We start from the raw sequence: 18478 nt of genomic DNA on the forward strand, positions 1-18478 counted from the left end.
ATTGTATGGCCGGTGACCCGCACAATGAAGGTGAATTTATAAATAATTCAGTCACTTCCTGCGTTAGAAAAGTGCGTGAACGACGTCTCAAATTACCTGAATTACTGAATCGACATGCATTCGTGAAATTTTCGTTAAAAAAATTATCGTGTTTATCGATTCTGTGTTAAATTGTTAATATGTTTTTTCAATATTTCCATTAAAATTAATTTCGCCATAAATAATAAATTTTATGATAGCTAGAATAACGACTGTAATTGGGGTGAAAATAATGAAGACGATAATTTTGTTGATAAAAACTTTATTAAGTTTAAATTTGTTTAATTTATAAAAACATAACGTAATAGTAACAAATATTGATAACTTTACGTTTATTTACAAATACTATAATGATCACTGTACATTTTTACAGTTTGAAAAATTGTTTATAAACAAAGTTCTGCACCACAAAAAAACTGAACAACTAACATATGAGAAAGCAAAAACGGAACAAAATACGTATAACCGGCTAACAAAGTGTTGAAATTCAAACTTAACGTTTTCGAAAATGATTGTTTAACCGCTATCACATTTTTCGAAAGAAACAAATCACAATTCGATGTATAATATTGCAAAATTTGTGGTGCTACGTGCTAGTGAAGGTTTCGAAAAAAAATTCCAAGGCCTGTAGCAGTGTCAAATCTTATTGAAAATCAGTTCTCATTGGTTACGATGCTTACGTTTAATTTCACTTTAGTCGAACTTTACGTCATTCGTTTAAATTCTATCACAGCATTAAATCGCCGTCGTCTGGAATTCAGTCGAGATTTGGGAATGAATGCGTTTTGGTCATCTCGAGCTCGTTTCCTTCGGAGGGCGCAAATTTCAACAAATACGTTTCACCTAACGTGCCACAGCCCCAAATTGAGGACACTCAACTGCGGCAATTTCATAATTCGTTCGAGTCCTACCGTCGTTATCCTGGTGCAGCCGTACAAATCGATGCACTTGAGTCTTAGGAGCGATTCGGCGATCGTCGTCAACCCTTTATCCGTCACTCGACTACACTGTCCAATATTGAGCGTCTCCAGGTCGTGGAGCGAATTCGCGATTTTGGCGAGACCTTCATCCGAGATTTGACACGCACTCAGCAACAAATTTTTCAAATTGAACAGTCCTTGCGAAATGTGCACAAGCGCTTGGTCGCCAATTTTATCACAAAACGAGACGTCTAACGAGGAAATCCTCGAACCGCCTTCGGCGAGGAACGCCATTCCCGTATCGGAGATGTTATCACACGAGCGCAAATTTAACTCGCGTAAATTCGTCATTTTCGCCAAGTGTTTCAAACCGCTGTCCGTTATACTAACACAGAAACTGAGATTGATGGATATGAGGGACGTCAAGCCGGTGGCGTGCTTGAGAGCCTCGTCGGAGAGTTTTTGACAGTCTTGGAGCCCTAGGTGTTCGAGCGAGGGGTTGCCAGAGGCCAGATGCTGGATGCCCTGGTCACCGACGTGCCAGCACGAGCGCAGATTCAGTCTTTTGAGCTTCTTGAGGCCCCAAGCGATGAGCATCAGGCCGGAGTTGGTGACGTTGGAGCAGCCCCCGAGTTCGAGGACTTCGAGGTTCTTCAGGTGCTGGGCGATGCGCGTGAGGGAGGTGTCGGTGACTTGCTTGCATAGCGAGAGGTCAAGCTCAGTGAGGGTGGGCGCGTCGGCGACGAATGCGTGCGAAATACCTACGTCGCCCACGTTGTAACACCCGCTGAGGTTGAGCGACTCGAGGTTGGGGATGCCCTGGATAACATCCCGAAGAGATTTGCGCAGCGAGAGGACCTGGACACGCTTGATGCCGCGTTTCACCAGCGATGCAAACAAAGAAGGGTTGGCGCGACGGAGGTGGAGTTTCGCCTCGACGCCGCGCCACACGGATTTGTTGTAGGCGGCGTCGCGCCACGCGGTGCACACCTGAAAAAAGAAAAAAAAATTGGAATGCATTCAAAATTGATATAAAATGATTGAAAATAATTAAATTTTTATGTAAAAGTAAGTATAATTTCTGTGACTAATATGCAATTTGAAACTAACATTGAAGCATACATCGTATACAAGGTGATTCTTTTAGGGCCTACATTAGAAACTTTTTAACTTCTAATGCAGATAGGAATTTGAAATTTTGTACACAACCCAAATCAACCAGTCTGAGTTCAACTAAATTATTTTCAAAATGGCTGAACTTCCGGAACTACGAGAAATTGGCGCCAACTTTGAAATTTTAAATGGTACCCACTTATTGTTATTGCATTTTTGAATTCTCCTCTTTAAACTAAGTAAAATGTACCTAGTTGTTAGTACTTAACTATCATAGTTTTTGACATATGTCAATTTTTTGGTTAAAATTTTCACTTGCAGGGGTTCATTCAAAACATCACAGCTCTTGAACCCTTTGCGATAAGTGAATATTTTTTGTTGCATTCGAAAACCAAAGGTTCGAAAAGTTTTCTAGAATTTTCAAAATTGTTGACTGTCAAATTGCAAGGCTAGTATGTTTTTTTGAAAATGATCATTAACAAACAGCTTTAACTCAGTTTTTTCAAATGAAATGACTCTATTTTCTCAACGGCAATCAAAACTACATCAATTTGTAGAAGGACTTTTATCAACATGTCCTATACCTATCTCTTATAGTTTTTGAAATAATCACAAAAAACATGTTAATGTTTTTATTTTTATAGTTAATCACGTAGGCTTTGGAAAAATACAATAAGATATACTTATAATTAATACAGATGTTCGATATGTTTACCATTTTCAAACAGTCCAAAACTCGATGGTGAACTGATTTGAGTGGCTTCCATTAGTTCATTTGGTTGAAGATTATTAAATGCCGCCTCAATTCTTTGTAATTCCGGATGGGTGTTGTGTAGACTAATAAATCTTTAATTCGTTTTGATCATTTTCCAAAGGCTACGTGATTTACTGTAAAAATAAAAAAAACAAAACCACGTTTTTCGTGATTATTTCGGAAACTGTAAGAGATGGATATAGGACATGTTGATAAAAGTCCTTCTACAAATCGATGTACTTTCGATTGCCGTTGAGAAAATGGGGTCATTTTATTTGAAAAAACTGAGTTATAGCTGTTTATTACATATCATTTTCAAAAAATCATATAAGCTTTGCAATTTGATAGTTGACAATTTTGAAAATTTTAGGAAACTCTTCGAACCTTTGGTTATCAAATGCAAGAAAAATTATTTACTTATTGCAAACGGTTCAAGAGCTGTGATGTTTTTAATAAACCTCTGCAAATGAAAATTTTGAGCAAAAAATTGACATACGTCAAAAACTATGATAGATAAGTATTAACAACTAGATACATTTTACTCAGTTTGGAGAGGAGAATTCAAAAATGTAATAAAAATAATTGGTTACCATTTAAAATTTCAAAGTTGGCGCCAATTTCTCGTAGTTCCGGAAGTTCAGCCATTTTGAAAATAATTTAGTTGAACTCAGACTGGTTGATTTGGGTTGTGTACAAAATTTCAAATTTCTATCTGCATTAGAAGTTAAAAAGTTTCTAATATAGGCCCTAAAAGAATCACCTTGTATATTTGAATCACTTACAAAGTTGAGTTTTTTGACAATTTACCTCATTGTCAACCAACAACACCTAAAATTAGTATTATAAATTTTTGGTTGTTTTGATTTGCATTCATACTGCTTCAAAAATACGAATACCAACTAAAATTAAATGTCATAGTTTGGAATCTCCAACAAAAAACCTATCAACTAAAATCGGTACAATTACAGAAGGTAACAATTTTTCTGCAGATGTTCCATATGTGTCTATGGACACACATGTGGCAATTATACAGTATGTTTTGTGAATACGCCGAACCCTCCTTATACTCATCTCAACTGATGGGAGCAGACACCTGACGCAAACTTTTCTTGGTACAATTGACAAAATATCGAAATTATTATTACTAGGTGCATACTGTAAAGTTCTAAATAAAATAATGTTTATAGGAAAGGAAAAAATAGATGAATCGAAAATTTCACATTTTTTCCAAAGATTTAAATTACAATCAATTATTACAAACAATTACATAGGTACTGATTTTCCAATAAATAATCATTCTTTTAGTAACTAACACTTGGTTACTAGATTCATAACTCAGAAATTGTGAAATATGAGTATGCTGCGTTGAAAAACAAAAGAGGCGACATGTAACAAGTAAGGTTCAATACAAATTCTTGTAGAAATAAGTAGTTTTTGTATTTTTAATAGCTATAAAACTACATTTTTATAAAATAAGATATTTCTTGTTAACATCGAAGTGGTATTTTTTTTTAAATCAGCTGCTATTGTGTACTTCGTATTTTTGAACCTACGTAGTCAAAAAAAGAACCATAAGATTCTAGAATTTCTTAATTTTATCTTTGTTATTGTACAAGGTATTCAATAATGCAACAACATTAAAATTATTAAATTAAATTTTATTCAGTTGTTTGCAATACTGCAACTGGACATGATTTTGGTCGTATTTTTTATGTAAAAAGATGCTTGCTTGTAACTCCAAATAATTTGAAGGCAATTTGAAGTGCCAAATGATGCAGTCAGTATCAAATTAATAACAACCGGAAAAATTGGTAACCCAAATAGTCATGTTACTTTGTATAGTAAGTATATTTCAGGATTTTTAATAATAACTTCATATACCTTCAATGCGAAACGTTTTTAGTGTAGGTATAAAGTATTCCGGAAAATACTCCCAGAAAAAACCTGAACGTGAAAACCTTTTTATTAACCTAGTCTAGGGCCAAAAAGCAAATATGAATGGCAATAAATGGATAGAAGAAATGTTGAAAGTTAGGCTAACAATTCCAAAAAAGAATTGTGCTTGTTTCAAAAAATAATAATACAAATCCTACCTATTTATAAAAATAATATTACCTACAATAAATTACAATGAATGAAGTAAAGGAAGATATGTACTAGGTATACCAAGATATCATCATGAATTATTCTTAATATTCGCATTTATATTATCATATCAAGTATTTGAAAAATGCAGTTAAATACCAAATGTCTACGTTTTTTTTTTTGAAAATTATTACAGCTGGTAGGTAGGTAGAATTCGAGAAGGTTCGAACACTACTTGGCTCTAACAAACATGTGGTCAGAAGTTTTAACAGCAAGATGATTTTGCTTTTTAACATAAATAACGGTTTGTGTCGAAGAACCTTTCCATATTCTTCTTCAATATTTTCTAAAATGAAACCTCAGTCTCAAATTCCATACTTGTCTAGACAGTGTAATCAGATGCATAAGTCGCAGTAATATGAATCTTCTTAATCATTAAACAAAAATATAAAAACTATGACACGCAAAATGACGTTTACCAAACTGGAAGACCTTTGATGACGTCGATTTAACCCAATTAATTTGCGAAAAGAACTAATAATAATAGTAATAAATTAAATCAGATTTCGAAATTTCTCTGGTGTTTTATCCTGTGGGTAGATGAGTTAATGAAACTAGAAATGTCATTTTGTATAACACATGGTCGCTATAAAAAAAAAATAAAATTTAAAGTTTTTATAACAGAGAACAATTTCATAAAAAATCAAGAGTATGATTTTTTTAAATTCTATTCACGTGTTAAATAGACGAAAAATGCTGATAGATATATAATTTTAGATTGAAAAACGGACTATTATACCGAATACAAAAATAGTTTTTAAAACTTATAGATAGTAAATACAGAGTCACCCAACTTAGTACCCAGTTCCTAGGGGTTTCAATTAAAGACTGAAATATTCCATACAAAAATCAACAATGAATGAACAAAACGCATTTTGCTTCAAATCTTGTAACTGTTTCAATAAAAACAATCGTTAGATTTATAAGATAGCAATTTAATTAATTTTCATTTGAACTCATCCATTGTCAGTTGACCGTTTCCTTGGCGTTTCGAGAAAAGGTGGGGCATCTGAATTTTCAACAATTTGAATTTTATAACAGTTTTGAAAGTTTATGGAAGAAGTGGACCCACCTGCGCTACGCGGCCCTTGTCGCGCACCTCCAGGTAGCTGAAGATGATGGCCAGGATCTCGGGATAGAGGCACGAGATGTGCGTGGTGCCGAGGTCGGGTTGCAGCGCGTGGAGCTCCTGGACGGGCGTGTGGAAGTGCTGGGGCTGGTGCAGCCGCTGGTAGGGCTGGTAGCGCGTGTGATGGCGGATGATAGCCGCGGTGGACAGCAACGGGACGGGCAGCTCCGTGAACATCACTTGCGTCGGGTCCTCCATCATAGTCGAAACCACTATTTGCACATTACGTGCGTACCACGAGAAGCAGCACGAGCGCGATCTCACCTCGACAACGACTCATTTCAAACTGACGACGAGAGTGTGGCGGACTAGCAAGTTAAGTTCCGAGTGCTGCCATTGGCCCGAGTGCGCACCACGTGACCATCGAACGTCGTATCGATTCGGTCGCTCACGGCGGCATTTTTAACTTTCACGAGGATACTTGCCCCTTCCACCGAGGGGGCGGTTTTGCATTTTTCGAAGAATTTAGGTTAGAACCACGTTAGAACACATGCCAACTTGCCGAAAAAGACACCAAATCTTTTAATTGAATTTGAAATTGAAATCATTTCGGGAAACAGAGCAAAGTTTTTTTCGCGTTGGGGGACAGGGAACTGCCTTTTGTAAACATTGCTACGAAAGTATTGTTTTTAGTTTGTTTTTCAAATACAAACTTTTTACAAAACAAATAAAACGGCAATGTTGAAATGTAAATATTGATTTGTATTAGTGAAATAGAGATGAAGATACATGGACAGCGAAAGAGATATTCCCTTGAAATTTCAAGAGGATAGGACTGAATAAAATTCAGTTTTTCCTTCGGCGCTTTCTGGAAACTGAAAATACTTTTTGTTTTAAAAATATTCATTTAAATAAAGCTGGGCTTACACATACAAATTTTCAGCAACTTTTAGCCCTTTTTTCACGGAAATTTATGGCCACATGAGCATCGAACTTAGTAAAAATTAAAAAAAAGAGAGCTGTACGTTTTTGACTTTTTTATGCCATTAGTTACATTAATTAATACTATTTTATAATTAAAGCTAATACAGTATTAAAGATTTGAAATTTACATGTTATGCACTTTTAATTTGAATATACAGGGTGTGCCAGAACTCGCGCCCCAGAGAAAAATGCCATGTAAGATACGATACCAGCAACATGGAAGAAATGTTTAAAACATTTTAAAAAATTTTGACATTTATTTTTTGACACTTGACATTTTTTTATGTATATTTAATGATACTGATAATCTTGTATATGTTTTTTTATAATTATTTAGTAAAGGTACAAAAATTTTGCCCATAAAAGCCACAAATAACATTAAACAGAGTTACGGCTCAAAGTGCAAAATTTAAATTCTTATAACTTCGAATATTTTATACATAGATTTTTTTAACATTTTTTCCATGTTCCTGGTATCTTATCTTGCAAAGCATTTTCTTCGGGGGCGCGAGTTCTGGCGCAGCCTATATGTACTACATTGTACAGGCAGTAAAATTTTACATTTGCAGTAAGTTTTTGTTGTTGTGATTTTTTTTCTTAATACATTACAAAATCTAAATGTTGCAAAGCTCTTTTGCCATTTCCTGTTTTTGTGCCAATAATTAGTTTGTTTGCAACATCTAAATGGGAAAGATTAAGTTTCCAGAAATTGCTATACGAGTATTGGTAGACCTTGAAAAAGAAGAATTTTTATAATTTTTCAAAGCCGAAGGAGCCTTTGTGTAACTAATAATAATAACTGTTTTTAAGTTGCAGATAGGTAGAGTATATGTACTACCATTTATTCAGAGAGATTATTGTGGTCCTTTCATTCGTTTTTCGTCTCTATGACAAATGGTGTGTAATGGAGAACTAACAACATTAACAAGATCTTATTTTCCACAAAAATTTTTGTAAATTTAAAAGTTTTGTTGTACAAAGATAATATAATACTTCTGCGATAAATTAGGCAGTTCCATTTTATGTTTTATCCGCTGTAAAGATTGTTCATAAAGTAAATATCAATTATAATTATTCATACATTGATTAGATGTAACGAGTGTTTATTAAATTTCGCGTCATAGTTGGCAGTGATTTGAGTGTGTTGTGAACGGACCACAATTTTTAATACGGTTCGTTCACAATCGAACTTTCATGGATAACTTTGACGTTAAAAGTGGCCAAAAATTGCTTCTACGTCGAATTAATTTGTTTGCTGCTACTAATTCTTAAGCATTTTGCTTTCTAAATACATAGTTGGAATCTAGTTTTGTTATACATACTACGAAATATTTTACTTATACATAATTTTATTGTAGACGAGTAATTCTTACATTACTTTAACATGTAAACCACGTTCCTTCTATCAAATTTTAATGTGAGATTAATTTCATGGCTAACAATGCCAACTAAACTTAATTCGAATTAGTTTAATTTACTTTGCTTTCTGTATATCGACTTGGTATGGTAAAAAACCTTGAAGGCAGTTCTAATTTTATATAAAATGAATAATAAATTATTACTTCTGTCGCGTTGCAACTGCAATCCATCATGCCTTGTAAAAATCGTCGTCTCTCCCAAGAACCTATACCAGGTATACAGGTCATAAAATTTATTTGCTTTGAATTCTACCCTAGCCGCCTTACCTGCGATATGGATTTGTACGCACCTGATAAAAGGTCCGCAAAACCATGGACCAGGTCAGGTCACAATAATTTTTACCTGGACTGATCTTCCATAGTTCGCATCCTTGAATTTCTCAGGTACTGGATTTTCTTTTGTTATTACTGTTGCGGCCAGAAAATTAACAACTGAATTAGTTTTTGGAAAAGAAAAGTATATTCCAGTATGAGTTTTGAAATCTGAAAACTGAATCAAGTGGAACCTTGTCAACAATGTCTTCATAAATGTGTTACATTTTCTCGTAGTTGGCCTAGAAACAATTACATTTAAGTAGCAATAAGCAATTAAGCAGAGTATTAGTATTTTTCACTCAATCAGGTACGACGTTCCGGTAATTATAGGTAATTTTAATGGAGTAATAAAAAATGCAACAAAGATATAATATAATTTGCTTTTTAAGCGGTGCATGTAATGCCACCTCGTAGCGAGTAGCTAAACGAAACAGCACACAGTGCTCTTTTCTTCTCTAGTACTGCAATCGATCACTTACGATTTCATCTGTTTCACAAAGATGGCCACAAATGTATGTAATTTTAATTTTTTGAATTAGTAGTTTGATAACTAATGATAAATTAGGTAGTATTTTTTGTTGCTAAATCTGGGGGCAGTGAGTAAAAGTTTTAAAAGAAATTATAATACGACAAAGACCGTAATGAAACAAAAGTTGAAAACAATGGAATGTGCTTTAGAAATTCCGACGAAGCGAAATGCCGAGAAGAATTCAGACAATAGGTTGTTTCAGACTTCAGACTGTTGGAAAATCTCTTTGATTTATTTGAGATAGCCTGTGTCTAATTAAATAAGACTCCGGTCTCCAATTAATTTTATAGCAACATGGACATTTTTGTGGGACGTGTCCGCATAGTTTCGTCCATCTTCAAGATGAGATAAAAAAATTTGGAATAACTTCAGAATTTTTTTTTGCACTTTTGGCATGGATTAAGAGTCTTTGTCTAAGAAATTACTAGGCGCGTGACACTTTAATTGTTTGAAAATGCAGTTGTGTTTTTGTCATTATCACAATTAAACTGTGGAATTTAATCATTTGTAATGGCTAATTTACATTCCTTTTCTACTATCCTAATGTGTGGTTTTCAGGACAAACACAAACTCAATATAGCGTACGTTTTTATGCTGAGACAATTGTCTAGAAAAACAAAGAACAGATATACAACCTCAAAATTGCGTCCGTCAACTCGAATCCTTTGTTTTATACTTATTGTCAATATGTTTTTAAAGTTAGACAATGTGAAGTAGAATTTGTTTATACGACTATGACATGGGCTCTAAAAGAAAGCCAAGCTAAAAAAATATTTGCATACTTCCACACCTTGCTTTTTTATTTTTTAGTTTGTACCTACCTATAAAGGGTAATAAAGACTAACCGATTTTTAGACGCAACTCAAAATACATTCTCACAGATAACTTGTCTATTGTTGCGTTTGTAAGACTTAATTATTTGAATATTTTAAATCAAAGTGATTGTTGATATGTAATGCATAAAATTTGACAATGTCATCAATTCCAATTTTATATCTTCTTGAGTTAGAAATGTATTTAAATGATTAAAAAACTAACATAACTTTGGTATATGGAGAATGCCACAAAAATGATGTGGCTAAATCTGTCCCGTTAAAGGTACCCAAATTATAAAAACTGTCAAAGCTATCGCAGATGTCTATGTTTATAATTATAACTTTGAAAAATTTCAAACAGTACAGTTACGGAATTAAAATTTCGGGCAGTATTTTTCTGTCACTTCAAAAAGTTCACTGTAAACTACCTTTTACTGTCATCATGACTAACATTTGACAATTAAACTTTTTTTTACATTGTGAAAATGACAATACTGCCCCAAATTTTAATTCCGCAACTGTACATCAAGTATAACGCATAGTAGCATATGAGAATATATTTTGGGTTGCGTCTGAAAATCGGGCAGGGTCTTTATTATATGTGACAACCTGTATATTGTCGCACGAGTAAAGACAAGAGTGCTTTAACAGGGACGATTGCGATAGTGCAATTTTGTAGACGATTTAAAAAATATAAAAAGCTGTAATTTTTGTTTCTTGATTTATAGGTACATACCAATTTTTCCAACTTTGACTTTGAAAGTCTTAAAATAAATATTTAAAAGACAAGGTGATTCTTAAATAGACCGACAAAATTTTATCACAGCTTCCCATGGATAAATGAAGACAAACTGTACCCTTTTTACGTTTATATCTTTTAGGGGCAAATCCCCCTTAATCCGTGCCACTTACGGCGTTTATGAATTGTTGCAATGATCAAGTAGGTACATTTTCATCAAATCAATACCATGGTTTCGACTACCGTTGCTATTACAATTACTATTTACAAACACATCAGTGGCGTACGCTTTACCTCAAAAATAACTTTAATAAATTTTATTTGGTCAACGAATAAACAAAGAATTTTTTAAATATTTTTTTCAGCATATACTCATTTGGTACTACCAAGGATAAAGTTTTGTCGGTCTATATTAAAGAATTTATAATTTTATAAAAAAAATACTTGATTTTTCAATTTGTCCTATTTATTTATGTCCATTATTAGACATTTTTTAGTTGAAAAACTTTTTGTCATCTACTCGTATTTTTAGGATGTTAAGGGTGCATGTATTAAAGCAGAATCGCAAAGGCCAATTGCGAACGTTATCATTATCGTATAATATTAGTTGCTACGAACCAGTCTTTTGTTATACTTACTCAGCTTTCTCTCGGTGCAAAAACTATGGATAAAGGTAAATTAATTAAGAAGTTGAAAGAAATCGTTCTCAGGAAATAACAGATTATTAAGTGGGTTAAAAAATTTGCATTAAAAATATTAAAAAAAATAATTTACTACAAGCAAAACAGGTGCGCCAAAACTCGCGCCCCAGAGAAAAATGCCATATAAGGTAAGATCCCAGGAACATGGAAAAAACGTTAAAAAAATTTTATCTATAAAAATTTCGGAGTTATGAGGGTTTAAATTTTGTTGAAAAAATAATTTTCCAAGTTTTTTGTTATAGGCTATTAAAAGAGTTAACAAGGAAGCTGTATCCTAAATTGTAACTTTGTTTAATGTAACTTGTATTTGTTGCTTTTATTAGCAAAATTTTTGTGCCTTTACTAAATAATTGTAAAAAAACATATACAAGATCATCAGTATCATTAAATCCACATAAAAAAATGTCAAATGTTAAAAAATAAATGTCAAAAGTTTTTTAAACATTTTTTTCGTGTTCCTGGTATCTTACCTTACATTTGTGAATTACTAATAATAATAATTTATATTATTTATTACATCTCTTAATAATTGAACAATGACTATGGTTATTTAAGCTATAAACCATTCGTGAGTTATTTTTTAGCTCAGTGATTAAAAAAAATGAGTTTAGTTATATCAACATGCGTCACCTTGAAAGTGCTGCTTAGAATATATGATTTCGTCCACATTGAAAATGGTGCTAATTAATAATTGCTTTGCCCTAAACAGATAATTTGAATATGACAATGTGTACTATCAGAACACATCTTTCTTCTTGGAGTTTTTTTTTAAATATTATAATATTTATGTTAAATTCGAATAAAAAAAGGTAATAGTTATTTATTCTACGAGTTTGAGTGTAAATCGGAAGCATTATTTTACCGAGTGGATTTTATTTATCATCCACGACGTGGAGAAAGTGTCCGATTTACACTCAAACGAGTTGAATACAACATTTTATTCTTCGAATTAGACTTAACAAAGCTTAAACTTGCTTTAAATCAGTTAAAAATATCCTGACGTTTCGTATTGAGAAATGCCAAACAGTTGTCAAAACTTCCTTACACGGAAGAAGAATAAAAAAATTTTTTCAAAAAAGTATTGGCGCAAATTCTAAATGTCGTAATGTCTTATCATAAATAAATATGATTCACAGTTAGAAATTATTATTCTGAGTTGCTCAAAAATTCACCTACAATTGAAAATATTTATATACCTACCATTGCGAGATCGAATGAACACTTGTTATAAAAATAAAAATGTTTATTTAAAAGAATTTTTTTTTTAATTTTAAATAATGATTAGTGATTACGGTCCTGGAAAAATAATGAGACATCACTAACGTCCGCACCCAATCTTTCAACGACACAAGTAGCATCAGGTTATAAATAAAAATGATTTTTAAAGTTAAAATGCAAAAGAGTGTTTAATTTTGGTGATTTCGTAAACAATTAGGTATAGGAAGTGCATTTGTGTAGGTCAGTATAAAAATCAGAATTTGGCTTTTTGGTTGAAAATTACTTTTTATTCTTTTTGGCTTTGTTTGTAAGTGAAAAATTATCAAAAAATTATGAAATGTAGCTTGCCAATGCTCAGCTAAGTGTGAAAAATTCTGACAATTTTATTTAATTGGAAGTCGCGATTTTTTGTGTGAGCGTAACCGATGCCTTATCCGGTATAAAGAATTTTTCGCATAAGCGCCTAAAACTGTTATGCATTTGTGTGTTAGCTATTTTAAAAGGACAAATACGAAAAATGTTGAGAAATTCATAATTGTACTTAAACCACTAATCTGTGCTAAAACTCCATGCTTTTCACGTGAATAATTATTGTAGGTATACTGTGTATTTTCTTTTTTTACTTCATTAAAGTTTACCATAAAAACCTTTCAAACATTTAAGTACTTGTTTCTTAAGTAGAATTATTTAACATTAAAATTGTTTGAGGATAGTAAAAGCCAAAACATTTAATTTTATAACTTCTCTAAAGATAAGATTATCTAAATTTCTATGTTTCTAATTAGTTGTGCTATAACGAAGAATGGAATAACATTTTGATTTTTTTTAAATTATGTAAGATTTATTGAAAACAATCTCTCAAATATGTACCTACAAATATAAATATTTAATTTGAAAAGAGAATGTTCTTACAACAAAAATATAACAAAGAAATTTTTTGAACCCAATTCTACAGAATTTTCTGTGTAAAAGATATTAATAAATAAAGAAGATTTTTCTTACATTTAGATTTTTTGATTAAATAATTTTAGTGAAATGGGGTGTCAGAAACATAACTTTTATAATATCTAATCAAAATAAACATTTAACATTTTTAGTTTTGGTATTTAAATAAAATGTTATTTGGTGTAGTTGGTAAATTTGGTACTTAGTAGACACAACCAGATTTTTTAAATATATAAATATAGCTATCATATAATATTTTCATATAGAATGAGAAAATTCAGTTAATTTAAAGTTTGCTACGCAAAAAATAAATGAAAACATGTCAACACTTTTATTTCTGTTTGATTTCATTCGAGATACAATGATTGCGCAGTTATAGTATTGACCATTAATGGTGAGTTCAAAGGGGTGAACATAAATAAATGAGAGGGCTTATTCTACGAATTTACAATGCAACCCATCATCAGACATTGTGGTCTTTGTGTAAAGCTATCGAAGTGTTTTGTGCAGCCCATTGGCGTACAAGATGGTATTCGCAGAAATTGATCTCTTTTTAAAGTGATTTCTTTTGTAAACTTAACTACATATTGTAAACAATTAAATTAACTATTTAATCAAATATGAAATCAAGAATGCTGATTTTTTTACGTATGATTGTACTTTGATCCATGTTCGTCATGTGAATACATTTTTGTAAAATTAAATTAAAAATGATCACAAACAACTTAAAAAACTGTATGTAGTGTAATATTTCAGTTTTTAATTGTTTTTTTTAATTTATTTGATTTCTCACTTGATTTACTGAAAATTTAATATTGATTCTTGAAAAAACAATATATCTATAGGGATAGGAAAGTATGTTTTAGAAAGTGTGATAAATTTTTCTTGTAGCTTTTATTTTACTAACAAAAAATATGAAACGTCATATAAAACATTCTCTGTAGTAAATGTAGTTATAATTTTTATTTCTCTATGGGTATGCGTTTTAATTCATTTTTTATATGTTCTATATTTGACATCAAGTGTAATAAACACGTTTCAAAACAATACATAAATAACACAAGAAGAAAATTTTTAGTTTAACACTATAGAATCTTAAATCCATTTTAATGTTACGACGTTATTGTTTCTTTCGGTGTTAAATCTTTAACCTGCTGCGAGGAAGCGTATTCATTTGACAACTGTAGTTATAAATAAAAAAGAAGATAACTATATTATTTGCTCGTTACGTTTAGGAATTTCTCCCAACATCCCTATCCGAACTAATGGAATTTATTCCATTTCAACTGAAATGGTGTTTTCACACTATAATTTTGCCAGTTTTTTTCATGGAAGTGATGATAATCAAGATGTTGGTTGACAAAGTAATGGAATTATGACGGCACAAAAACCCATCTCAAAAAGATCGAAAGGGACGCCACTGCCTTCCGGCGTCACACTGTTATTACAGGGGCTATTTAGAGACCCAGGTGCTCCTTTGTCGGCCAAATCCTCAAATAAAACCCATCTTGTTTTTTGTAGCCGCATTACCACATTGTCGGACACTTGTAATCCGGTAGTATGAAATAAAATATTCATTGTGAAAAAGCAAAAACGTAAAACAAACAAAATGGCTATAATTTTAATTCAGCATTTCCTCTTTGCGTGGGCGTAAAAATCGTTCTGCAGACAGAGAATACAATAAAGTTTATTGCTTTTGGCGTTACAACTATCTCGAGTAATAATTAATCGATGGTAAAATGGGTATTAGCGCCTGCATTCGTTCCTGTTTCTTTTGAGATAGGTGAATTGATTCGAGATTTATGAAGCCCAGTTCATTTACATTGATTATTGATTAAGAGAAAAATTCCATTTTTCCAGCTAAGGGCGATTCGCTGTTCATAGATACGATGCGGCAATTATTTGTTTTCTTCTACAGTTCTACAGTTATATTCACTTCTTCCTGGACACTACGTGCATCCAGCATTCAGTATTTGTTCTTTCCAATTAGATATAAAGTGTTAAATGTCCAAGAGAAATCTTGCGAATATAAGTTATGGTATGAAACTGCGCCATTTTGTCGCATCCGGCAGTTAGAGGCATCTTCTGTATTTATTTTTGTGTTTAAAGCTTCTCTAGTAATTTGGTCTTGTTTGTTTGAACGATTAGTGTTTAATATCTCTGTAAATACGAGTTGGAAAAGTGATGAAATTTCATTGAGAAAAATCTATTATGCAATGAAATGCTATTTACGGTAGAGTATTTTTTTTAAAGGCGTACAGATCAAACGGTTCTTTGATTGACAGAAACCTAATTATTGGCCGTGTTTTGCATTTACCTACAGCTGACTTTCATAAAGCTGAGAGTTATGTTGAATTTTTTAAAGAAAGATCTTTCAAAGCTTCAAGTAATACGATATCGATAATATGTTTAATGTTTTTAGAAAATGGGATTATAAATGATCACTGTTCTGCTTCTACGATTCGGTTATTTATTGGATTCTATCAGGTGATAAAAGCGGTAATACAACATACGTTTGTATGTTTACGTATGAGTGCATTTTGTTTGATAAACAGTTTTGACTTTTGTATTTTTATACATACACTCGTTTTCATATTAATGTGTCCATGAAAGGAATCATTTTAAGCTGACAACCATGCAAAAATTTAAACAATCCTAACCTTAATCTTGTCCACAAAAATATTTTTTTCAAATAAATATAAAATTAACAACGTAATTAACATAGGGTAGCAAACATAAAGATTTTTGTCATTATTGATGTGATTAAATTTGTCCTGAATGACATTAATGGCATTTTTTGTGTGAATCAGCGAACAGTTAAAGATGCATTTAGATTTCTACAACCTACTTGATGCACATTAAAATGAAAAAAGAGTATACATCATATTTTTATGTATCGTCACCATCAACAAAGATGGCATCATCAGAACAAATTTTAATGAATTATTTTTTCTGTTTCAAATCTTCACAAAGTATTGATTATTATTAATAAATTCACCTAATATATTTTTTTGAAAATTAAAAATATTTTTTACAACCGAAAACGGTTGTTTTAGGGACTCATTTGAGTTCTTAAAATGAATCTTTTCCGGACCTAATAAAATAATACGCAAAATTGTTATTTTAGGTACTCAGTCCCCAAATTGCAAATTTTTAACAATGTAGCAAAGCACTAGTACTAGTTGAAATCAACATGGTAAATAATGTTTCTTGTATTTTTTAACAAAAATTGTCTTTTGTAAAACATAAAATTGCCTTCTAGTGCACAAACTCTGTTATTTAATAAACGGGCACTAATGTGTGTAGTTATAACATTGTTACAGTAATTTTATGTGAAAACACAATTATGTAAAGAGTACAAAGAGCCTATTTTAAAACAAAGAAACAAACAAAACTTATTTATCACCTATGTTTTCTCGTTGCTTAAGCAATAACACTGATGGTTTTCAGGTGCTACGATTTTTTTAAATATCATTAATGCAAGAATTTTGTAATTAGGTCTATTAAAATAGGTATCTGAATTTTGATTAAGGTGTGAGATCATCAGATTTGTTTTCGGTTTTGGTTTCTATTGACAAATGTGCTAAATTTCTAGTGGGTTACTACAGAAAAAAACTAATTTTTTGTTTAGTATTTTTATAGAGCGTGACATCAATTTAAACTAAATTTGTACTAAATCAGATCTTGTCTGTCAATGTTTACTTGAATAAATCTCCGTGAAATGGGCCGGTTTTGGTATTTCTCTTTTTAGATGTAATTTCATTCCATCTACTATAAAAATTCGTTTCCAATATATCTTTGTAACGAGTTGTACAGATGTTGACTTCCTACCGTTATTTAAAAGAAAATTGTTTAGCATTTTCTAACAACTAAATTGCTCAGCGTTTCTCCATTGAGAAATAAATATATTTAATCAAGTAGCAAAACAAACAACAAGAAACTGCAACAATTTTGTATTTGAATTGGAATGAACACCTGGAGAATGTATATAATAAAAATTGTCGAGTTTACCGGATTTATAGCGTAGTTAGAACCAAGCATGTGCAAAACTTAATTCTAGTGCTTGGAAACTTGCTCGTTGTTGACATTTTGGCCATAATTTTGGATTAAAATTTTTACTAACACTTATATTGCATATCACTGGTTAACGATCGGTCATACATTGTGGAATAAGATGGTTATTCTCTGCTTAAATAAATTACTGTCATTGTAAGTTTAAATGAAGGAAAAAACAACTTTTTTACTACCACTTCTTACAACAATCTTTATTTAATTTACAAACATGGCTAATGAAACTTCAAAACTTAAGCGATTAATGAGTACATCTTTTAGGATTATGCGATGCGATCATGAAATCAGTAGCAAATATAAAATGGGATGTGTATGAAATTAATAAAGTAATAAAGTTTCTCAGGTTTTGTTTTAAAAACACTTTAGGAATTAAAAAGAAGCTAATATTTAATGTAAGTTTACTATCAAGCACCATAATCATTTGATCAAAAAAGTCTATTAAGTTGAAGTATTTTTGATATTAACATAAAAAACAAATTAAATTTATACACAAAAAGAAAGCTTTCAAAGTTACGTTTATAGCAAAACAAAATTAGTAATCATACCGACAGTAAGTAGACAATTTTTTTATTGAAAGTAATTAAATGGAAAATATCTTCGCTGTTATAGTTTTATTTATGAATATCTATTATCTACACTTCATCGAGCAGTAGGTAACATCTAACCTGATATTCTTTTAAATATCCATAAATACCGTTTTATT

The 18478-nt window shown here is 31.6% G+C and overlaps 1 protein-coding gene across 1 annotated transcript; it reads right to left on the minus strand.

Moving 5' to 3' along the window:
- Window positions 1-290: 290 nt before the first annotated feature.
- On the minus strand, window positions 291-6403 carry LOC123010569 (F-box/LRR-repeat protein 14). The gene is made up of 2 exons (XM_044407571.1): window positions 6044-6403; window positions 291-1949 (listed from the first exon to the last, which is right to left on the minus strand). The coding sequence occupies exons 1-2, from the start codon at window positions 6299-6301 to the stop codon at window positions 879-881; spliced, it is 1329 nt and encodes a 442-aa protein (XP_044263506.1). The 5' UTR covers window positions 6302-6403; the 3' UTR covers window positions 291-878.
- Between the last annotated feature and the right edge of the window lie 12075 nt (window positions 6404-18478).

Source organism: Tribolium madens, unplaced genomic scaffold, assembly GCF_015345945.1.
Source record: "Tribolium madens isolate multiple individuals breed KSU strain unplaced genomic scaffold, Tmad_KSU_1.1 Scaffold_91;HRSCAF=231;Tcas5.2_LG7, whole genome shotgun sequence".
Classification (NCBI taxonomy): domain Eukaryota; kingdom Metazoa; phylum Arthropoda; class Insecta; order Coleoptera; family Tenebrionidae; genus Tribolium; species Tribolium madens.

Excerpts from the sequence above, each read along its gene's own strand:
- LOC123010569 (XM_044407571.1), bottom strand. The coding sequence starts at position 6,301 with ATGATGGAGGACCCGACGCAAGTGATGTTCACGGAGCTGCCCGTCCCG. Across the intron at positions 1,950-6,043 it reads ACAAGGGCCGCGTAGCGCAG|GTGTGCACCGCGTGGCGCGA; the intron begins GTGGGTCCACTT and ends TTCTTTTTTCAG.